The following is a 24776-nucleotide window of genomic DNA, read 5'->3' on the forward strand; positions in this document are numbered from 1 at the left end:
ACCTGCGATGGTGCTTGGAGCGTCTTTCTTGGACAGTAAATAAGTAAAGCGGGTGTTGTGAACAGATGGATTGCGATACACCATCTTCCGATCAGATGGCAGCACTTGTGTGTGGCGGTGGCCTGGACAGCAACTTTTACCAAACTGCATCACCTCAACAGTAATGTTTGGAGGAAGTTCTGTTATGGTGTGGGGGCTTTTTGCTAGGAAGGACTAGGGTCATTGGTCGTAGTGAAGTCCATCCTCAACGTCAATGGGTACAGAGACATTCTGGACAATGTGGCATTACTTACCCTGTGGTAATATTTTGGTACAGCTCCATGTCTCTTCCAACATGACTAAGCACCATACACAAACAAAACTGCATGTTGAGCAAAATTTCTGCAAACTTCATTGGCTGGCCAAAAGTCTGGATCTGAATCCCATTGAGCATCTTTGGGACGAACTAGAATGCCATATCTGTGCATGACCAACATGACCATCATGTCCAGCTTCACTATCTGAAGCCTTCCTCGAGAAATACAAGCAAAACCCTCCACACATCTATGGGAATTTGGTGGAAATCATGCCTAGGAGAGTTACTGCAGCCACTGAGGCAAAAGGCCGTCCAACACCAGATTTAGAAATGTGAATATGAATTTTGCGCACCTTCTCCTATTTGAAAACAAATTAAAAATAAACACTTGTTTGGCATTGTTGCATCAATAACGACCCGTACAATACTGAACACAGTTTTAATCCTACATGCTAAACCCTATTTAAAAAAATGTATAACTTTGGTATTGTCGTAATCGTACCAACTTGCAGAAAAAAAATGTATCATGTCATTTATGCTGCCGAATTGGCAGTATTGATAGTTTTTTTTGGGTACCAGATGACACCTTGATTCCCCACGTTGCATGTGGTGGTAGGAGACACACGATATGGTGTAGACAACGGAGAACAATAATATGCAATTTGGAAGACCAAGGAACTTTCATATCATAATATGTAAATAAAAAGACATATGTCCATCCAGTTCAGCCTATTAACCCCTAACGTTGATCCAGAGGAAGGGGGGGAAAAAACAATGAGGTAGGAGCCAATTTTCACCATTTAAGGGAAAAAAATTCCTTCTTGACTCCAATCTGGCAATTGGAATAATCCCTGGATCACCGACCCTTCTGAAGTTATTGGTGATTATAACATAATATTGTAGCGCTCAAGAAAGACGTCCAGGCCCCTCTTGCACTCGTTTATTGAATTTGCCATCACCACGTTCTCAGGCAGAGAGTTCCATAGTCTCACTGCTCTTACAGTAAAGAACCCCCTTCTATGTTGGTGCAGAAACCTTACTAAATCCTGACTACAGCTAACTAGGGCTTAGAAATATCAACACAGGTGCAACATGAACACTGTTCCCCACTCAGTATGAAATAATCAATATACTGGGAGCATATGATATGAACCAAGAGACTTGCATTTGAATACAATTTTGTGAACCCCTCCCCCCTACACATTTCCGCACACAATCCGTTAACACTAGAACATCTTTTGTGCTTCATGGTATCCAAAAGCAATTACTTAAACTTTACATGTAATTATGTGCCCAGGCTCGATCTTGGGTCCAGTCCCAATGTCAGTTCATTAATCATCCCAGACAGATGTTTGTCCACCTCTGTTTGAACACTTACATTGAAGGAGAACCCACCACCTCCCATGGCAACCTACTCCATTTGTTCCACTCATTGATCACCCTCACTGTCTAATATCTAATCTGTTTCTCCTCCCTTTCAGTTTCATCCCATTGCTTCTAGTCTTTCCTTGTGCAGATGAGAATAGGGCTGATCCCTCTGCAGTGTGACAGCCCTTCAAATATTTGTAGACAGTTAATAAGTCTCCTCTCAGCCTTCTTTTTTGCAAGCTAAACATTCCTAGATCCCTTACCCGATCCTCATAGGACCACTCACCATCTTTGTAACTTTTCTCTGAACTTGCTCCAGTTTGTCTATGTCCTTTTTAAATTAGGGTGCCCATTATAAATGAGGTCTGACCAAGGAAGAGTAGAGGGGAATAATTACTTCATGTGATATAAACTCTATGCTTCTCTTAATACATACCAGAATTGTGTATGCATTTTTTGCTGCTGCATCACATTGTTGATACATGTTCAGTCTCTGAGAATTAAAACTGCTCTCCATTATAGGCAGTAAATAAATAGGTGAGAAAGAAAGCAATTAACTCACCTGGTGCTAAGTGGCACACACCTTTAAACTAAAGGGGACCCACTAGCACCTATTCTCCAGGCAGGCATCTACATATAATAATTATATATATATATATATATATATATATATATATATATATATATATATATATATGGACGAAAGCCCTCACTGACTCACTCACTGACTCGCCACTAATTCTCCAACCTCTCGATGTCGTAGAAACATGAAATTTGGCACAAGCATTGATTATGTCATAAAATAGGAAAAGTAAAGGGGTTCCAACTCGATTATTCAATGCTAGCACAAAAGAATTAGCGTCCAAATTTTACATACGTGATCTAATTCTCTCACTTCCCAATGTCATAGAAACTTGAAATTTGACACGAGCATTGATTATGTCATAAATACGAAAAGTTAATGGGTGCCAACTCGATAATTCAATTCTAGCGCAAAAGAATTAGCGTCCAAATTTTACATACGTCATCTAATTCTCTCACTTCCCAATGTCATAGAAACTTGAAATTTGGCACGAGCATTGATTATGTCATAAATACGAAAAGTTAATGGGTGCCAACTCGATAATTTAATTCTAGCGCAAAAGAATTAGCGTCCAAATTTTACATACGTCATCTAATTCTCTCACTTCCTGATGTCATTTTATATAAAGGGAACGTCGCATGGTTACCTCCCCGTGGTGTTTCCTGGGTAACGCAAAGAACCATGCAAAATGGTGAACATATTTTTTTCCTCGGTATCTCTAAAGTAACCACGACTTCGTAAGACTTTCCGTGTGAACACCAGATAAACACCAGTACCAAATTAACTCGGGCGAAGCCGGGTATATCAGCTAGTATAGGCATAAACCCCATCCGTAATCCGGCTGATCACTGGAGAGCAAGCTAACATCCACAAGGATTACTTGAAGGAGGCGTGATAGCTGAAACGCGTAGCATGATATTAAAGACGGGACTTTTATACTTTATTCTCATCAATCCCTGATCCTGTGAGCGCTATACCCAGTTTTTGTTCTTATGGTTTATGTTCAGTCTCTGATCTATTAGTACATCCGTCTTTTTCACATGTGCAGCTTAGCTCAATTCCTCCCATTCTGTATGTGATTTTTTCATTTTTCTTGCCCAGATGTAGGGCCTTACATTTCTCCTTGTTAACTATAATTCTGTTAGTCGCCGCCCACTGTTCAAACTTGTCTAGATCTCTCTCTTCTCTATATAGAAGGTTGTATTTTGCGTGACGAGTTGTATTTTTCAATGGTACTATTTATTATACCATATAATGTACTGAAAAACTTTAAAAAAATTCTAAGTGGAGAGAAATGAAAGAAAAAAAGGACATTCTGCCATCTTTCAGTGCATCCGGTTTCTACGGCGCACAAACTACCACAAAATTGACTTGATAACTTTATTCTATGTGTCAGTACGATTACTACGATACCAAACATATAGGGGTTTTTTTTGCTGTACTTCTTTTTTAAAATATTTAGTTTTTTTGAATTATTTTCTGTCTCCATTTTCTGCGCACAATAACTTTTTTACTTTTCCATCGCCATAGTTGCGCGAGGGCTCATTTTGTGCGGTACATCCTGTTGTTTTGGTGGGTACCATTTTTGAATACAAACAACTTTTTGATCCCTTTTTATTACATTTTTTCTTGGAGACAAGGTTACCAAAAAAAGTGCATTTCTGTAGTTCTGTATTTTTTCAGACGACATTCACCGTACAGGGTAAATAATGCATGACTTTGATAGATCGGACCTTTATGGATGCATTGATACCAAATATGTATTTTTTCTTTATTATTTGGATTCTTTTATTGCAAATATGGCAAAAGTTTTTTTTTTTTTTTTTTTTTACTTTTATAACTTTAAAAAAAAAAATTATTAGTAAAACTTTATTGTTTTTATTTTTACACTTTCTTTTAGTCCCTAGGGGGGACCACAACTACTGATGCTTTGATCGCTCCCGCAGTATGATGTAATGCTGTAGCATTACATCATACTACATTCTGACAGGCAACCTACAAAGCCACCCCACGGGGACGGCTTGATGGGCAGTCTGTCAAGACAACCATGGGGACTTTCAGAAGGCCCCCGGCTGCCATGACACTTGCACGGCTCCCCCAATCTCACCGCAGGGGGGCCGTACGGGACCCCCAAACATCGTTTGTGGGAACTAAATTTAGAATAAATAGCTGACGCCCGTGCTGTATGTTAGGAGGTAGTGGCGCTATCTCCCTCTATACACGTCAGGCAACGGCAGGACGTAAAAAAACTATTGGCCATCACAAAGGGGTTAAACAAAATATGTTACAAGATCAGCCATAATCATCATCGTCATGCTGGGGTCCGATGTCACACTTGCTGCTGAAGGAGAGCAGAAAAATCACTTCAACATGTGGATCTGGTCTCCGGAGTCCTCTCATCATCTGACCCAACTGCGACGCCATCAAGACAAGAGTCATGGGGGGACCTGCCCTGCATACGGCTTTCTGGGAGGAAAGTCCCCTTACGATTGTCCAATGGCTTCTACAATATACTGCATATACCAGTATTGCAGCATGTTCTAATTTTAATAATCGCAGGCCTGGCTTAAAGGGGTTTTCCGGGAAAAATACCGCTGATGACCAATCCTCAGGATAAGTCGTCAATAGCTAATGAGCCGGCGTCCGTCGTTTGGGACCTCGACTGATCAGCTGATTTTGTGGCACTGTTAGTGCCACAAATATACAGAGGTCGGGTCGGAGTGGAAGCAGATGCTCCAGCCCCTGTGTAGAGGCTGGCGCTCATAATTGCAGGTGCAGCTCCTATTGATTTCAATGAGACATCAGGCTGCAATGACAAACACGGACCACTACACCAGGGTTGGAGCACCTACTTCCTCTCTAACCCTTATGTATCTGCGGTGCTGACAGCAGGCGTACAATCAGCTGACCCGTTGGGGTCCTGAGCATCAGACCACAGCTGATCAACTATTGATGACTTCTTCTGACAGATCATTAATGGTATTCTCACTGGAAAATCCCATGAAGGCTACTTTCACATGAGCGCCTTTACCGGACCCATTGACAATGATAGGTGATGCGTTCTGAGGCAACGCCAAAGGTTAGGACATGCACCATTTTTTCCCGCATAGCAATTCTTGCTTAGAAATCGCTCATTAATTCCTATGGAATTGAAAATAAATCATAGCGTACCGCGGGCGGGTGGATGTGATTTGCGTGTGTGCGTGCGATCCGTATACCATATTATCTATTAGAAGCACATGGGATTTTTTTTTCGTGAGCGTGAAAGTCGCGCATACAGAGACGCCGTACATTTTTATACAGAAACACTAAAAAACAAACAAAAAAAAAAAAACGCAGTTTCACAGTATGTGGCGAAGATCCAATTATCTCGCACCTGCATTGTACCCGCCTGACAGGTCAGCTACATGGCGGTCCAGGAAGCCCTCACGAGGCGCAGGGCTACAGAGGGTGTTAGCGAGACGACAAACACAGAACGTACCACCGAGACGGTCCTAAAATAAGAAATATTGTTGTCCCCCCCCCCCATCCCCCCCAAAAACCCCACAACAGAGCGCGACACACGGGCTTATATGGTGACGGAGATAGAAAACACCCCGCTGCCTGCGACGCTGCAGACAAATACATAAAAGAGGAATTGTCTTGTTTATCAGAGCAGCCGGATACAATTACTGGAGACAAAGACTGTAAATGTACAACATGCAGAGTTATAGTATTGGGACACATTGTCCAATCATCAGGGATAAAGGCCCAAACATTACCTGTCCTGAAGGGGTTAATCCTCCCCTCCCCCCACTGACCTGACATCAGGGGACACACAGATGTGCAGAACCAGACAGCAGCCGTGTGCTTACAGGACCTCTTATGATGTCAACATCATGTGATCACATGTATGGGAGGAGTTAAGGATCACATGGCCAGGGGCTGATTTACTCAGTATATATAAGACTCTGTGTTGGTTGTGATCCCTACTAAATGTGCTGAAGGGATCAGGATGTAGCAGAGATGTGTGTGTGATGTGTGGGGATCAGGATGGATGGAGTAGAGCTGTGTGTGATGTGTGGGGATCAGGATGGATGGAGTAGAGCTATGTGTGTGATGTGTTGGGGATCAGGATGGATGCAGTAGAGCTGTGTGTGATGTGTGGGGGTCAGGATGGATGGAGTAGAGCTGTGTGTGTGATGTGTGGGGGATCAGGATGGATGGAGTAGAGCTGTGTGTGTGATGTGTGGGGGATCAGGATGGATGGAGTAGAGCTGTGTGTGTGATGTGTGGGGGATCAGGATGGATGGAGTAGAGCTGTGTGTGTGATGTGTGGGGATCAGGATGGATGGAGTAGAGCTGTGTGTGTGATATGTGTGGGGATCAGGATGGATGGAGTAGAGCTGTGTTTGTGATGTGTGGGGATCAGGATGGATGGAGTAGTGATGTGTGTGTGATGTGTGGGGATCAGGATGGATGGAGTAGAGCTGTGTGTGTGATGTGTGGGGATCAGGATGGATGGAGTAGAGCTGTGTGTGTGATGTATGGGGGATCAGGATGGATGGAGTAGAGCTGTGTGTGTAATGTGTGGAGGATCAGGATGGATGGAGTAGAGCTGTGTGTGATGTGTGGGGGAGCAGGATGGATGGAGTAGAGCTGTGTGTGTGATGTGTGGCGATCAGGATGGATGGAGTAGAGCTGTGTGTGATGTGTGGGGGAGCAGGATGGATGGAGTAGAGCTGTGTGTGTGATGTGTGGGGGAGCAGGATGGATGGAGTAGAGCTGTGTGTGTGATGTGTGGGGATCAGGATGGATGGAGTAGAGCTGTGTGTGTGATGTGTGGGGATCAGGATGGATGGAGTAGAGCTGTGTGTGTGATATGTGGGGGATCACGATGGATGGAGTAGAGCTATGTGTGTGATGTGTGGGGGATCAAGATGGATGGAGTAGAGCTGTGTGTGTGATGTGTGGGGATCAGGATGGATGGAGTAGAGCTGTGTGTGTGATGTATGGGGGATCAGGATGGATGGAGTAGAGCTGTGTGTGTGATGTGTGGGGATCAGGATGGATGGAGTAGAGCTGTGTGTGTGATGTGTGGGGGTCTGGATGGATGGAGTACAGCTGTGTGTGTGATGTGTGGGGGATCAGGATGGATGGAGTAGAGCTGTGTGTGTGATGTGTGGGGGATCAGGATGGATGGAGTAGAGCTGTGTGTGTAATGTGTGGAGGATCAGGATGGATGGAGTAGAGCTGTGTGTGTGATGTGTGTGGGGATCAGGATGGATGGAGTAGAGCTGTGTGTGTGATGTATGGGGGATCAGGATGGATGGAGTAGAGCTGTGTGTGTAATGTGTGGAGGATCAGGATGGATGGAGTAGAGCTGTGTGTGTAATGTGTGGAGGATCAGGATGGATGGAGTAGAGCTGTGTGTGATGTGTGGGGGATCAGGATGGATGGAGTAGAGCTGTGTGTGTGATGTGTGGCGATCAGGATGGATGGAGTAGAGCTGTGTGTGATGTGTGGGGGATCAGGTTGGATGGAGTAGAGCTGTGTGTGTGATGTGTGGGGATCAGGATGGATGGAGCAGAGCTATGTGTGTGATGTGTGGGGGTCAGGATGGATGGAGTAGAGCTGTGTGTGTGTGTGATGTGTGGGGGATCAGGATGGATGGAGTAGAGCTGTGTGTGTGATGTGTGGGGATCAGGATGGATGGAGCAGAGCTATGTGTGTGATGTGTGGAGGATCCGGATAGATGGAGTAGAGCTGTGTGTGTGATGTGTGGGGATCAGGATGGAGTAGAGCTGTGTGTGTGATATGTGGGGGATCAGGATGGATGGAGTAGAGCTATGTGTGTGATGTGTGGGGATCAGGATAAATGGAGTAGAGCTGTGTGTGATGTGTGTGGATCAGGATGGATGGAGTAGAGCTGTGTGTGTGATGTTTGGAGGTCAGGATGGATGGAGTAGAGCTGTGTGTGTGATGTGTGGGGATCTGGATGGATAGAGTAGAGCTCTGTGTGTGTGATGTGTGGGGATCAGGATGGATAGAGTAGAGCTCTGTGTGTGTGATGTGTGGGGATCAGGATGGATGGAGTAGAGCTGTGTGTGTGATGTGTGGGGATCAGGAGGGATGCAGTAGAGCTGTATGTGGGGGATCAGGATGGATAGAGTAGAGTGGTGTGTGTGTGTGTGATGTGTGGGGATCAGGATGGATGGAGTAGAGCTGTGTGTGATGTGTGGGGATCAGGATGGATGGAGTAGAGCTGTGTGTGTGATGTGTGGGGATCAGGATGGATGGAGTAGAGCTGTGTGTGATGTGTGGGGATCAGGATGGATGGAGTAGAGCTGTGTGTGTGATGTGTGGGGTATCAGGATGGATGGAGTAGAGCTGTGTGTGTGATGTGTGGGGATCAGGATGGATGGAGTAGAGCTGTGTGGGGGATCGGGATGGATAGAGTAGAGCTGTGTGTGTGTGATGTGTGGGGATCAGGATGGATGGAGTAGAGCTGTGTGTGGGATGTGTGGGGGATCAGGATGGATGGAGTAGAGCTGTGTGTGTGATGTGTGGGGATCAGGATGGATGGAGTAGAGCTGTGTGTGTGATGTGTGGGGATCAGGATGGATGGAGTAGAGCTGTGTGTGTGATGTGTGGGGATCAGGATGGATGGAGTAGAGCTGTGTGTGTGATGTGTGGGGGATCAGGATGGATGGAGTAGAGCTGTGTGTGTGATGTGGGGGGATCAGGATGGATGAAGTAGAGCTGTGTGTGTGATGCGTGGGGGATCAGGATGGATGGAGTAGAGCTGTGTGTGTGATGTGTGGGGATCAGGATGGATGGAGTAGAGCTGTGTGTGTGATGTGTGGGGGATCAGGATGGATGGAGTAGAGCTGTGTGTGATGTGTGGGGGATCAGGATGGATGGAGCAGAGCTATGTGTGTGATGTGTGGGGGATCAGGATGGATGGAGCAGAGCTATGTGTGTGATGTGTGGGGGTCAGGATGGATGGAGTAGAGCTGTGTGTGTGTGTGATGTGTGGGGGATCAGGATGGATGGAGTAGAGCTGTGTGTGTGATGTGTGGGGATCAGGATGGATGGAGCAGAGCTATGTGTGTGATGTGTGGGGGATCCGGATAGATGGAGTAGAGCTGTGTGTGTGATGTGTGGGGATCAGGATGGAGTAGAGCTGTGTGTGTGATATGTGGGGGATCAGGATGGATGGAGTAGAGCTATGTGTGTGATGTGTGGGGATCAGGATAAATGGAGTAGAGCTGTGTGTGATGTGTGTGGATCAGGATGGATGGAGTAGAGCTGTGTGTGTGATGTTTGGAGGTCAGGATGGATGGAGTAGAGCTGTGTGTGTGATGTGTGGGGGATCAGGATGGATGGAGTAGAGCTCTGTGTGTGTGATGTGTGGGGATCTGGATGGATAGAGTAGAGCTCTGTGTGTGTGATGTGTGGGGATCAGGATGGATAGAGTAGAGCTCTGTGTGTGTGATGTGTGGGGATCAGGATGGATGGAGTAGAGCTGTGTGTGTGATGTGTGGGGATCAGGACTGATGCAGTAGAGCTGTATGTGGGGGATCAGGATGGATAGAGTAGAGTGGTGTGTGTGTGTGTGTGTGATGTGTGGGGATCAGGATGGATGGAGTAGAGCTGTGTGTGATGTGTGGGGATCAGGATGGATGGAGTAGAGCTGTGTGTGTGATGTGTGGGGATCAGGATGGATGGAGTAGAGCTGTGTGTGATGTGTGGGGATCAGGATGGATGGAGTAGAGCTGTGTGTGGGATGTGTGGGGGATCAGGATGGATGGAGTAGAGCTGTGTGTGTGATGTGTGGGGGTCAAGATGGTTGGAGTAGAGCTGTGTGTGTGATGTGTGGGGATCAGGATGGACGGAGTAGAGCTGTGTGTGTGATGTGTGGGGGATCAGGATGGATGGAGTATAGCTGTGTGTGATGTGTGGGATCAGGATGGATGGAGTAGAGCTGTGTGTGATGTGTGGGGGATCAGGATGGATGGAGTATAGCTGTGTGTGTGATGTGTGGGGATCAGGATGGATGGAGTAGATCTTGTGGGTTACCACTTGCGCAGTGAAACTTCATGAGTCATGCTTGTACTCTCCCAGCCCATAGTTCCCCCAAAAGAGCTCAATACTAGAGATGAGCGAGCGTACTCGGATAAGCACTACTCGCTCGAGTAATTTACTTTATCCGAGTATCGCTGTGCTCGTCCCTGAAGATTCGGGTGCCGCTGCGGCTGACAGGTGAGTCGCAGGGGAGAGTGGGCGGGAGAGAGGGAGAGAAAGATCTCCCCTCCGTTCCTCCCGGCTCTCCCCTGCAGCTTCCCGCTCCGTGCCGGCACCCGAATCTTCAGGGACGAGCACAGCGATACTCGGATAAAGCAAATTACTCGAGCGAGTATCGCTTTTCCGAGTACGCTTGCTCATCCCTACTCAATACCCTCCACGTGAAAAAATCTAATGTCATACTCTGACACGCTGTAGGGATGGACCAAAGCATAGATGCCATCTGCCCTGAAACCCATCTTTAGTAGAAGCTCCACCACCTTGCCCCATAAGGGGGAACACATCATTGTTTCTCCACCAAAGACAAATATCCTGCCCAGCTGTCAGTGACCATATGGTGACCATATTTGCTCTTGGAAATCATCAAATCCATGTCTTTCTACCCAGAAAGTTAGGTTCCTTACTTTCCCTCCAATATTAATTGTGGTCTACCCCCTCCTCAAGTCCTCCAGGATACACCGTTGCAAAGTCTATCCACAGAGCCTGAAAACAAGGAGGATGCCTCCCCCTCCTTCCAGTGGAGACACTGGCATAAAGTCTGCCAGATTTTGCTGCTGAGAGGCACAAGTGGACCATGATCCATACCCTTGCCTCCTGTACCCATTCGGCAGGTGGAATTGAGGAAACAGGGGTAATATTTTCTACCTTCATACCTGTACCGTCATCTACTGAACCAGGACCTGTGCTATTTTTGCTTTTGTTATTAGTAGTCCCAGAGATTGAGTCCACCATTACCAGGGCCCCTCCAGTTGTGTTAGATGGGCTTTGTACATTGGAGGTGGTACCCATTGTCTCATCAGAACTAATATCAATGAGTGGCTAAGGCTGGAGACCAGCACTAATATTACCAGATTATCATTCTGTAGCACTCTTCACAAGATTAGTTTTAACTGCTGGAGCTCCGCCCACTTGAGCTGCTCTGGGATCTACAGTCCTGCTATCATATTCTGCAATAGTGGCAGGATGCTCAGGATGAGTGGTACGATCCGCAGAGTTGGCCACTACCCACTGCGCCCTTTCCACACCTGACAGGCATTTTCAGGGACACAAGAAGGACAACCAAACTACCAAAAGTGGGACCCGCGGCTGAATCATCCTCCTTCAACTGGGAGGTAACAAACCGCATCGGTTCCTCCCGATTGGCTATGGTGGAGCAATAAATAGGTATCCTGCATAACATATTATGGTCATTTTCCTTTACATGAACTTTTGCAGATATACATTCAGGAAAGTCTGGATTATTTTTAGTACATTCCCTACTAAGAGATAACAAGACCAGACTGATGGTCAGTGTTAGAGGAGCCCGTCTCCAAGAAACAACTCTATCTATTGTTTAGAATTTTGTTTTGAAAAACCTATTGCGCATGTCAGAATGATTAATCTGTTCTGCTTTTACCCCACATAATAGTACATACCGATAATACACAGAGGAACTTACTTGATTACACTAGGAGAATGAGTGTGGTGATGCAGTGTTCAAGGAGTACTCCATTTTCTGGTATTTTATAAGATTTGGAACACCCAAAATATACCTAAAGTGTTACTTTCACTATCAATTGGCGCTGCGACTCGGATAATCCGATCGGACTCTCACTCCAGACCCCAGCAAAAAATCCAATGACTTTCTCTTCAGGATCTATAAAGATAACTGGTGTGAAAATGTATTTCTTACAAATTTGTCTTCCCCTGAGGCTGAGATTGCCTGTCTGCGCTAGTGAAGCAGTGCTGTTAGGGTCTTTTTGCAGGGATCTGTGGTACTGCATGGGTTTCCAGCTGCTCGGCCCTACAAGTGGGAGTTGATTGAGTTGACTTGGGGTGGATTGCACCAGCCAGCAAATTCCCTGAGTCTCAGACCCCTTTGTGTTAGGTGCTTGTATCTCCGGAGGCCCTCTTTAAGGGGAAGGTACTGTTAGGGTTTGCTTCTAGGATCTGTTCTTCTATATGGGTTTTTAGCAGCACAGCCCCACAGGGGGTATTGATTGAGCTAGCTGGGTGTGAATTGCTCCAGCCAACCAATACCCCAGGTCTACTGCTCATATATATATATATATCAGCTCCTCTGCTGGAGGCTGTGTCAACAGTTGCATGTTCCTGCGTGTCTCTGCAGCGTTCTGTTGCGTAGTGTGAACTGTGTCTTGCTGTGAGTCTTTTATTCTCTAGAACGAGGTAGGTCCTTAGGTTCCAGCGTGGGGTTGTCCCTGTTAAGACGATTGCCTTGCATTGTGGGCAGGTTTTTCCGGGTTTAGTTGTCTTGTTAGAGTAGGGACCCCTGAAGTAGGCTCACAGGCTTAAGTATTCTGGCCAAAATGCAAACTAATACCTCATATTGTTTCTATTCCATCTGTTATATATGCAGGTATGCTTGGTGCATTTTTAAGAATTTTTCAGCTAAATAAATGAAGATTACAGAAAGAAGGATATAGAATGATGGGAGGTATTTAGAAAAAAAAGATATAAAGGCAAGGTATAGTGAATAAGGATTACAGGAAGAAGGATATACAAAGATGGAAGGTATTAAGAGAAGAAAGATATAAAGGCAAGGGTTATATATATGGAAGGTTAGATAATGTAGATTAGAGGACAAAGGATAGTGAAGGATAACCTGTTATACAAAGAAAAGAAAGTAAAGGAAATAGTTTGACAACATCTCTGTGTATGTGTTGTGCCCTTGTTCTGTTCCCTTTCCTTATCTTTCAAGGGCATTGTTCTGCTTTGAAGCCCATGTCAAAAGGAAAGGACAAAGGTGTTTTGGGTGTGATCGAATCGTTATTGTGTGAAAGAGATATGAAAATCCTGTATGTAAATGGTGAACTGGTGTGGGGAGTATGTTGTGGTTAATTTTTTATGGCCCTGCTCAGAGTCTCTCAAATCTAGCAGTCTCTGTGGGCAGTGAATTAGCCCTAGGTCTCAGCACTATACGCAGGTTCAATTTTTTCTGGCTCTGCCATCTCCAGGCTCCTTCTGCACTTCTCCAGCCGCCTCAGCTTGAGAGCGATAAAAGTTGTGTCTAAATGGGACTTTTCCCTGAGTCTGCTAAATGTCCTTCCATTGGAGAAAAACTATTAATTTGAGTAAAAGTATTGAGTTCCTCATCCCTACAATTCCTTGCGTTTCTGTTTTTCTTTTCCCATTTAATAACATCAGGCTTTGAGTTCATTTTTAACACTTTTCTATACATATTAACTTTTATTTGGATATGAAATCACGGGGCACAAACTGAGTCTATTACATGTATTTCCTTGTTGATTGATGAAAAAAAAAAAACTTTAAAAAAGTTCAATAGTAGGTTAAAATAAAAAAAAAAATCCACTACATTTTCCACTACATCCACCACAATGTGAAGAAAAGCACTTCAAAAGTCCACATCACATCTCTGTAAAATAAATGAATCAAAAAGTTGCACGTTTCCAAAAACAAACTGCATGCGATGCAATAACTCCCATTGGAAATAATGGGAGAAGCTCTGTGATCCTCTCTTCCCCCTGAAGTGATTCAAGGACATTTCCACATGAAAACGCCTCATAGCCTCGGGGCTTTCACATAGATGGCGAGTGCTCACCCATGTGAAGTTAGCCGAAGACCTTCTAAAGACCAGATTTTTTTTTTATCTCCCCACATGTAAAACCATAGAATCCAAAGAAGGTGTGATCCACTTAGTTTTCTTAGGAATATATTATTTATAGAGAGGCAAAAGTCTGGACACATCCATGTAACTGGTCAAAAAATGAAATAATTGATTTGTAGTCTGTGAAAGTATTAATTGGGAGGAAGGCTGCATTAAAGAAGCCATTAGAAAAATGCCAGAAGAAGAAGCTCCAAACATACACCCTGCTGCAATTGCAAAAAAAAGCCAGTCTGCAGTACATTTATTAACTCTTTAATTAAACAAGTTTTCAAAATAAAAATAGTTACTAATTTGTGTGAATTCTTAGCTGTTTACGAACTTGTGATTTCCAAGTAAAACACTCTGAACGTGGCAATTTCCTTTCCTTGTGTGAATTCTCAGATGACAAACAAGATTTCGTTTGTTAGTAAAGCACTTCCCACATTTTGAACATGAAAATGGCTTCTCTCCTGTGTGAGTTGCTTGATGTCTGACAAGATATGCTTTGGTAGCAAAACATTTCCTACATTCTGAACATGGAAATGGCTTCTCCCCTGTGTGAATTCTCTGATGTGTAACAAGATACGCTTTACTAAAGAAACACTTCCCACATTCTGAACATGAAAATTCCCCTGTGTGAATTCTCTGATGTCTAACAAGAATTGATTTGCTAGTAAAACACATCCCACATTCTGAACATGAAAATGGTTTATCCCCTATGTGACTTTTCTGATGATTAACAAGATTTATTTTGTTAGTAAAATATTTCCCACATTCTGAACATGAAAATGGTTTTTCCCCTGTGTGAATTCTCTGATGACGAACAAGATGTGCTTTTTTAGTAAACCACTTCCCACATTCTGAACATGAAAATGGCTTTTCTCCCGTGTGAGTTCTCTGATGTTCAACAAGATATGCTTTTTTAGTAAAACACTTCCCACATTCTGAACATGAAAATGGCTTTTCCCCTGTGTGAATTCTCTGATGTGTAACAAGACTTCCTTTGTAAGTAAAACACTTCCCACATTCTGAACATGAAAATGACTTATCTCCTGTGTGAGTTTTCTGATGTCTAATTAGATCTGTTTTCAAAATAAAACACTTTCCACATTCTGAACATGAATACGGCTTCTCTCCTCTGTGAGTTTTTTGATGTTCTCGTCTTCCATGAGTTTTCTTGTGCTTATCAGCCCGTAATGGATCAGAAGATGGGAACTGTATAAGAAGATCAGATGATGGATCTTTGCTGTGAAGGGCTGAGGAGATATCGGTGATAATGGCAGGTTCTTCACATGTATTTTGTTTACGCTTATCATCTGCTTCAAAAACTGCTGACATCAGATGTCCCTCTGAGCTCCTGATACCGTCATCTGCCAAGAATAAAGCCGATTTTAGTATTATTGAACATGAGTAAAACTGAAATGAATATTTCAGAACATCTCTGTATAAATTATGACTCACATAGCAAAAGGTAATTAAACAATAATAGGCAAATACATCCCAAACTAACAGTAGATCTTGGAGTGAGGACAAGTAGTTTGTGATGTTCAGCCACAAGGCTGTTCTTTTGCAGTTTTCCCTTTCTGTGGTGAAGCCTCCATCTTCATAGGTTTATATGTCAGTGTCACCGTGCTGTTAGTAAATGCTGAGTGGAGACCTATAAAAGCTTCCTATGAGTCAGTGCTTCTGTTATCCAGGTCTATGTCTCCACAATCTGGATTCTAGGAGTCTAATAGGAGCTAATGATTTCTTAGTTCTAAAACTGGGAAGATTCTTTTCTCTCAATAGTACTGGCAGCAAACGATGAAGGAATCGGCCTCGTTCACATATATATATGCCCTTCATGTGTTATCATTAGAGATGAGCGAGCGTATTCAGTTCGGGTGTTTTTGCACTCGAGCACCGCTTTTTACGAGTAACTGACTACTCTGACGAAAAGATTCGGGGGGCGCCGGGGGTGAGCGGGGGATTGCAGAGGGGAGTGAGGGGGTGGGGAGAGAGAGAGCTCCCCCTGTTCCCCACTGCTAACCCCCGCTCCACCACGCCGCCCCCCGGTGCCCACCGAATCTTTTTGTCTGAGTAGTCAGTTACTCGAAAAAAGCGGTGCTCGAGTACAAAAACACCCAAAGCGAGTACGCTCACTCATCTCTAGTTATCATCTATAACGGTATCACGTCAGCCACATTTAGTTTGTACTCCGGCTGAATGTTGGAGCATCCAGCGCAAACTGACAGATCACAGAGCTTATAACTCTACATAACTATCAGAATATGCAACTCTTCTCTGTTGTATTTAGTGGTTACTACTCACCTGGGCGGTTACCTGTAGGAATCTCCTCCTTACACCTCTGATCGCCCCTCACATTTGTCTCAGTAGTATTAATATTGGTCAAATCTTCATCCGGATACAAAAGCTGTGAGACAAATATTGTAAAAGTCAGCAGACGGTTGGAGAAGTCGTGTGGAAGGTTTTACATGACCTGAAAAGATAATTAATTATCATTACAACCCAAAATGACCTGACAGGAGTAGTTATCGGAGCCATATAGCTGCAGGTCTAGAAGCTGAACATAGATATTAGATGGCGTCTCAATGACCCCTCAGGAACCTCATACACATGTATATCCGGCATGGCTAGACACGCTGCACGTTGTCTCAGTGGAGGAGATCAGCGGCTACCAGACACATCCGCTGTTTGTCTCGGGGGAAATAAAGGAGCAGATAGATATAAATCCAACCTGCTGGCTCCTTATTCCCACCAGCAGTCTCCACTGCCAGAAAACTCGGAGATGATCCAGACAACATGTAATGTCTCTGGTCAGCGGTAATCCTGCCATCTCCACCGGCCTCATCACACAAATAGAAGACACCTAATAAGACTGAAGACAAGAGCTTCACAGCCTTCGACAGATCAGAGGGACATCTCCATCTACCTGGTGGTCCTGTGGAAGAAGAGGACGGGGACATCTCTCTGGTGGGCTTCTCTTACTGGATGGAACTGGAGGAAACACAGACAGACACTGAAGTCATTCTTTATATACAGATAATAAAGTCCCCGTGTATTTAGTCCTGTCTATTACCTGGTGATGGGAGCGGCTGGCGGGTCTCCATCATGGCCTCCTTGTACAGATCCTTGTGTCCTTCTAAATACTCCCACTCCTCCATGGAGAAATAGACAGCGACATCCTGACACCTTATAGGAACCTGACAACACAATATACAGTCATTACCCAGAAGCCTCCAGTGCTGTTACTGTATAATGTCCCAGCATTCCCTGCAGCTCCAATATATGAAAATCTGTGAGCAGCACTGTAGTAAAAAGAGATGAATAAAGTGTCCCCCCCAACTGTCCAGTCTCAATCAGCTGACGTTCAGGACACTAGAAAAGCTGAGCTGACATCCTTTCCCCGTACTAGCTAGATATTAAAAGAGTAGATAGATACCAGAGTGATAGATAAAGATATGAGATTGATGGATATGCATTGTGATGTGGAAGTTGTAGTCTGTCAGTCATTTTGTATAGTTGTAGAGAGAAGAGTTAATGGTCTTTCCGCATATAGGAAAGCTGAGTGCTGAAATACCTTGGAAGTAGACTTCAGGAAAGGCTGTTACACTTCTCCCCCAGGGGGTCTTTGATGTCCTACAGCCCCTCTGGAGCCAGAGCCAGCAAATGTTTGTTAGGAAATAAGGAGAGGAAATAGGCTTCACACCTCAGTAGCTCTTTCCCTCCCTTACTGGTCCAAATGGTCGTAACTGACCTGATAACTTTTGGAGGCAAAGTTAACAAAAGAACGTGCCCGTAAGACAAAGGAAAATGTAATTTAGGAGTTATGAAAGATCTGTACGTCGCAGCCCGCGGACGAGGATATTTTGTGGAACGTTGCATCCCCGCCAATAAGATGTAGGGATTCCCGCATTTGCACGACACTCAGGAACCGAGAATTGCGTATCTCGGATCAGATGCGTCCAAAACTCCTCATCCGTGGGCTCAAAACACACGTAAAATCACAACAGGAAACATCGTTGTCATATTTTCATGCTGGGTCACACCCACACGGAGTTATGAAGGAAATATGTATTTCAGGGAATTATGTGTCCCAAGATAAGCCATCCCCAAAGGGGGCTGGAAGGAACTAAAGGGGAGTTACCACCATGAGAGTTTAAAACTCGCACACAATGTGTGCTCAGTGTCAGCCCCTTGGAGGTCACTATACGTGAGGTCTGGTCCGCAGTTCTGGCGCGACTCCACGCCAAAGAATGGTAACACTCTTCTTTTAATCCTTGTTATTTTACTGTCTGTGATATCACATGTAAGTCTCTTGCCATTTATCTTATAACATCATTTTCGTATTTTTTCTGTAAATAAGCACTGCTCTTTTCTTTGAGAATTAAACTTTAAATTAATTAGTGAGCCTCGTCCGTGTTATCACGAAACCATATTCTCCGAAGATTGTATTCAGAAATCGGGTTCCAATTTACCGTAACCAAATTGGTGGTGGCAGCGTTTTGTATGCATATTGTAGAGCTTTGGAGTGCGTTAGAACTGACCAGGTGGGTGATTTGAGTTTCCGCTTCGCATGCGTGTAGAAGTCGGAGAACGCTAGATACAAATCAGCCTGTATTCTAACAACTGCCAGCTTGCAATACTGCAGAGTGTTTGAGGACCAGAGGTGGGATCGATAGGTATCGTCCCATCCCCTCTCTCCTCTTGTCCAGTGAGGGACAAATTGTTAATAGGTGCAGGGCCAGGCGGATTGCTGTAGAGGTGTGGCTGTGGCTCATGGTCGCTTTTCAGGAGTCTGGAAAGTTGGGTACCAGTCACTCCACAATCTAAGAGCCTTTCCTCCCTCGCCCTCGCCCTGCATACGTGACAAATTGGTGGCAGCTTGCCTATCCGAGAGGCTCTACACCGGTTGAGAAAAATGAACCCTGAGCGGTACATGCAATTTGTTCGCAAGCTGCAAGAAGCCGCAGAGCGTGAACGCCAAGCTGAGCGTAAGCATCGGCTGCGAATGGCAGAACTCGATGCGCAGATTTTAAGAGCACGGACACGTGGGTCTAATGGCACGAGGAACGTGCAACCCCAACGAGATTTCTTCCCTGTTCTAGAGGAAGACAGAGACCTGGACATTTTCCTGAGGGACTTTGAATGGGTCTGCCACCAGTACGAGCTGCCCACCGAGCAATGGGCCAGGTACTTGACCCCAGGGCTTACGGGCAAGGCCCTGGAGGTGCTTATGGAAGTGCCCCAAGAACAGAATGGTGACTACGAGGTCATCAAAGCAGCCCTTATCCGGAAGTGGACCAAGGGACAACCCATCACCCAGTCTGTGGACCTGGGAGATATCATGCTGAAGGAGCAGTTCCTGGAGACTGGTACGGAGGACATCCGCCAGTGTGTTCAGGTCTGTGACCCCAAAGCTGCGGACAGCTACGTCGCTGACCAGAGACCGAATCTTCAGATATCTGAAACCAGCTGGAGAGAGGGTAAGCAGAACAGTGACTGACCAACTCTTACCCCTTTTGCCTAGATCCTCAGGGGGGTCTGCTCCCTCTCCACCCTCCAAGTCTCATAGGGAGACACGCCAATGTTTTTCCTGCAACAAAGTGGGCCACGTCAGCGCCACTTGCCCTGACGTGAAGACAGCCCCCTTCTCCAAGCCTCCTGAGCCTGCCGCAGGTATTATCCGGGCAGGTGGGGGTAGTAAAAAGGACACTGGCAACCTGCAAATCATTGCTGTAGGAAAGACTGTGACTGTGGAGCTGCATGATACTGATGCAGAGATGACCATCATGCACACTGAACTGGTATCCCCCACGGACATAATTCCTGAAAGGACTGTGACTGTGATGGAAATTGGGGACACCCACCCTACCCTGCCTATGATCTGGGTGAATCCCGATATGGGTGCAGGGAGGGATTTTCGGGAGGTGGAGGTATCTGATGACCTGCCTGCCAGTGTTTTGCTAAGATCTGATGAAATGCACAAGGATGAAGTCATTGTTGCTATGAATAAAAATGTTGATGTCATGTTTGTTCCTGCGGAGGTCAGTGACGCTCTTGAATGGTGTACCAGTGACAGCGATGACGCGATGTGCACCACTCTTGAGCTCACTGAACTGACGCAGCCTAATAATGTTAAGGTGTCCTGTGACACTGTGGTCCTCAGTAATGTCACAACTATGTGTGATGTCACAGAGGATTCCCCCATATCTCTGGTAATAAGTATGGACAGTGGTCCAAGAAATAACAGCAATGTGAATTGTGCTCGGTCAGAGCCTGCACGTACCATCGCATGGTGTGATGCGGCAGGTGAAAGCCGACCAGTAAACAACGCTGACCCAGAAGTATGCCCAGTTGGATTGAAAAAGGTGGACGGATCCATGAGGGACACAGATCACAGCCTGCAGCTTTCTGGGGGCCAGCGGTCCAAGCTGCAGGAAGGCCTACTCCCCTTCATGTCTGCTTTCACTGGGAAACCAGGGATGGCCCAGTTGACAGTTCATCAGGTGAACACTGGAAGCCATCCCCTGGGTAGGCAGTCTACCTACCAAGTCTCCCCAGAGGTGCAGGCAGATATGAAGTGGGACAATGAGGAGATGTTGCACCTGGGCATCTTCCAGAAGCCCCAGAGTGCATGGTCCTCCTCTGTAATCCTGGAGCCAAAGGAGGACTGGAAAACCCGGTTTTGTCTGGATTACAAGAGGTTGAACACCATCACGGTGTCCGAAGCTTATGCGATGCCCCGCCTCGCTGAGCTGTTGGACTGGCTGGCCAAGGCCCAATACATAACTATCATGGATCTGAGCCAATGGTATTGGCAGATACCTGAGACAAAAGAGCATCAGCTACAGGTGGTCAGCTGGACCACCAATTGGGAGTGTTCCTTTTCATCCCTAAAGGCTGCTCTGTCCCAGCAGAGCGGAGTAGAGGTGGGTTTCGTAGGTAATCTGTGGGATCAACCTACTACACCCACTCTAAAAAGGGGAGGTGTAGTAAAAAGAGATGAATAAAGTGTCCCCCCCAACTGTCCAGTCTCAATCAGCTGACGTTCAGGACACTAGAAAAGCTGAGCTGACATCCTTTCCCCGTACTAGCTAGATATTAAAAGAGTAGATAGATACCAGAGTGATAGATAAAGATATGAGATTGATGGATATGCATTGTGATGTGGAAGTTGTAGTCTGTCAGTCATTTTGTATAGTTGTAGAGAGAAGAGTTAATGGTCTTTCCGCATATAGGAAAGCTGAGTGCTGAAATACCTTGGAAGTAGACTTCAGGAAAGGCTGTTACACTTCTCCCCCAGGGGGTCTTTGATGTCCTACAGCCCCTCTGGAGCCAGAGCCAGCAAATGTTTGTTAGGAAATAAGGAGAGGAAATAGGCTTCACACCTCAGTAGCTCTTTCCCTCCCTTACTGGTCCAAATGGTCGTAACTGACCTGATAACTTTTGGAGGCAAAGTTAACAAAAGAACGTGCCCGTAAGACAAAGGAAAATGTAATTTAGGAGTTATGAAAGATCTGTACGTCGCAGCCCGCGGACGAGGATATTTTGTGGAACGTTGCATCCCCGCCAATAAGATGTAGGGATTCCCGCATTTGCACGACACTCAGGAACCGAGAATTGCGTATCTCGGATCAGATGCGTCCAAAACTCCTCATCCGTGGGCTCAAAACACACGTAAAATCACAACAGGAAACATCGTTGTCATATTTTCATGCTGGGTCACACCCACACGGAGTTATGAAGGAAATATGTATTTCAGGGAATTATGTGTCCCAAGATAAGCCATCCCCAAAGGGGGCTGGAAGGAACTAAAGGGGAGTTACCACCATGAGAGTTTAAAACTCGCACACAATGTGTGCTCAGTGTCAGCCCCTTGGAGGTCACTATACGTGAGGTCTGGTCCGCAGTTCTGGCGCGACTCCACGCCAAAGAATGGTAACACTCTTCTTTTAATCCTTGTTATTTTACTGTCTGTGATATCACATGTAAGTCTCTTGCCATTTATCTTATAACATCATTTTCGTATTTTTTCTGTAAATAAGCACTGCTCTTTTCTTTGAGAATTAAACTTTAAATTAATTAGTGAGCCTCGTCCGTGTTATCACGAAACCATATTCTCCGAAGATTGTATTCAGAAATCGGGTTCCAATTTACCGTAACCAAATTGGTGGTGGCAGCGTTTTGTATGCATATTGTAGAGCTTTGGAGTGCGTTAGAACTGACCAGGTGGGTGATTTGAGTTTCCGCTTCGCATGCGTGTAGAAGTCGGAGAACGCTAGATACAAATCAGCCTGTATTCTAACAACTGCCAGCTTGCAATACTGCAGAGTGTTTGAGGACCAGAGGTGGGATCGATAGGTATCGTCCCATCCCCTCTCTCCTCTTGTCCAGTGAGGGACAAATTGTTAATAGGTGCAGGGCCAGGCGGATTGCTGTAGAGGTGTGGCTGTGGCTCATGGTCGCTTTTCAGGAGTCTGGAAAGTTGGGTACCAGTCACTCCACAATCTAAGAGCCTTTCCTCCCTCGCCCTCGCCCTGCATACGTGACAAGCACCACTATAGGGACCTAATCATAGGTGGGCTATCCAATGGAACAGCTGGAGCAGGAGACTAGATCCAAGCTCCCAATATATCCAATAGTCAGAAGAAAAAGAGTTCCAGCAGCATCAACGGTGCTAATCCAATATTGATTTTATTCTCCCATCACACAAGCAAGCGATGTTTCGGCATGCTGCCTTTCTCAAGCTTAGAAGCTAAGCTTGAGAAAGGCAACATGCCGAAACGTCGCTTGCTTCTTTGATGGAAGAATAAAATCAATATTGGATTAGCACCGTTGATGCTGCTGGAACTCTTATTTTTCCGAGCATTCCCTGCAGCGTCACCTCTCCAGTCAGCAGCTCAATCATCTTGTTGGTGAGTTCTACAATCTTCTGTACATTGATGTCCTCGTGTATCAAGGGGTGAGGTGGAGGCCCCGTGATTGGGCTCAGGGGTTTTCTGCATCCATCACACACAGGGGCCCAACAGCCATCATGAGAGGTCTTTTTCACTACTGTGTAATCCTGTATATGGGGAGACATTAATAAATATCACTACAGACATTTCCAGAGTCCATCACCTCTCCAGTGACATCATCTGTTATTACCATAAATAAGAATGATGTTATGTGACATCATCAGGATCTCTCACCTCTCCGGCAAGTTGGAAGATTATCTCTAGGGAGAGATTTAATACACTTTCTGCCATCTTGTTCCCATCCTTCGCCATCCTTGACGAGTTGATCAGATAAATTCTCCTATGTGGTGAAGGACAACAGAGGATCCTATACTGCGGGGACCTGAGTGGACAGAAAGATGATCCAATACAAAAACCACAGAGATCCAAAGCAAAAAATACATTTACTGGAGAGAATAAGTGGAAACATTGGAGGAGCCAGTAACACAGAGACAGCAGATCAGCCATTTAGCAAACTCTTTATCTCACTCTTGTACCAAGGCCGGATTATTGTTTGTGCTGATACACATGACCGGTGCTGACCAATCCATGACCTCAAAGTGCTATCATGAAAGTTTTGAGATTGGTATCCCTTCTTCCTCTTCCTCCTCCTGTGACAACATGTCATTGTCCCTGAGACCGTGTAGCGTCTGTTCCAGCAGGCAGACAACAGGGATGGTCATACTGATCCCTGCATCATCACCACTGACCGTTTTGGTTGTTTCCTCACAAGCAGGCTGAAACAGCGCAGGCGTCCTTGATATGCAGCCACTCCACAGGCTTCAAGTGACCGACCCTCATACAGCGCCTGCTAACAGCATCCGGTACTCCGTAATCGCTCTCTGCTGCTGGCTTAGGCTCAGCAACACATTGAATGTGGAATATCGCCGTGTAGGCACATCACAGATGAGGCAGTTTGGTGGTGGCCTGAACAGTCACTGCAAGTCTGCCAGAAGAGAATCGACTGCATGTGAATGTCAAGAAGAGGAAGGAAGAGGAGGCGGAAGTAGGGCGGAGGAAACAGAGGGATGAATGTCCAACAAGTTTTTGGGGTACCATAAAACTAGAGCCACCTCTTTTGGCTTCATGCCCCCTCCAGGACATTGACCCAATGTGTTGTTAGGGATATGTATTGCCCTGGCCATGCTTGCTGGACCACATATCTATGGACAGATGCCACCTAACACTGCAACATGTCCCTGGGATTGCACAACACTAAAAAAACAAATGAAATGTGAGCCACAAGGTCCTGTTGTTCCCTTTTGAAGTCACCGATCTCAAATCACCTAAACATAGGGAGAGCTTCAGGGTGAAAGGGGGTTCTCAGTGGAGAGCCCCCCAAAAAGACAAGAAAACAATAAACTGTTAAAAAAAACTCTGCACTGCCAGAGATGGTGAGAATAAAAAGATTTTTTTTTGTTGTCTCTATTTCATAAGTAAGATGGCAAACAAACACTTACTCTATAGGAGGGGGGTATGTGATGCAGAATCCCCCTCCTTATAGTGAAGACTCCAAATGATCAAACCAATCTTCTTACGACCAATGTATAAGAAAGATTCTTCACAGGTTTATTCCTTCTCCGAACACAAATGCCGTATGCGTGCAACACACACGTGTAGAGCGGACAACGCGTTTCAGTA

The 24776-nt window shown here is 45.4% G+C and overlaps 2 protein-coding genes across 2 annotated transcripts in view; both read right to left on the reverse strand.

Moving 5' to 3' along the window:
* Positions 1–6097, reverse strand: part of LOC136627167 (zinc finger protein 850-like) — a 62863-nt gene extending 56766 nt beyond the window's left edge. Inside the window, exon 1 of the mRNA XM_066602101.1 lies at positions 6008–6097. The gene's annotated coding sequence lies outside the window, so the exon portion shown is untranslated. The remainder of the gene's footprint in view (positions 1–6007) is intronic.
* The window catches only part of LOC136629105 (oocyte zinc finger protein XlCOF7.1-like), a 354252-nt gene that overhangs the window by 307395 nt on the left and 22081 nt on the right, over positions 1–24776 (reverse strand). The window contains exons 3-5 of the mRNA XM_066605240.1: positions 23331–23478; positions 23024–23203; positions 17216–17339 (exon numbers count right to left, since the gene is read on the reverse strand). Of these exons, the coding sequence (XP_066461337.1) occupies positions 17216–17339; positions 23024–23203; positions 23331–23478 (452 nt within the window). The remainder of the gene's footprint in view (positions 1–17215; positions 17340–23023; positions 23204–23330; positions 23479–24776) is intronic.

Source organism: Eleutherodactylus coqui, chromosome 5, assembly GCF_035609145.1.
Source record: "Eleutherodactylus coqui strain aEleCoq1 chromosome 5, aEleCoq1.hap1, whole genome shotgun sequence".
Lineage (NCBI taxonomy): Eukaryota > Metazoa > Chordata > Amphibia > Anura > Eleutherodactylidae > Eleutherodactylus > Eleutherodactylus coqui.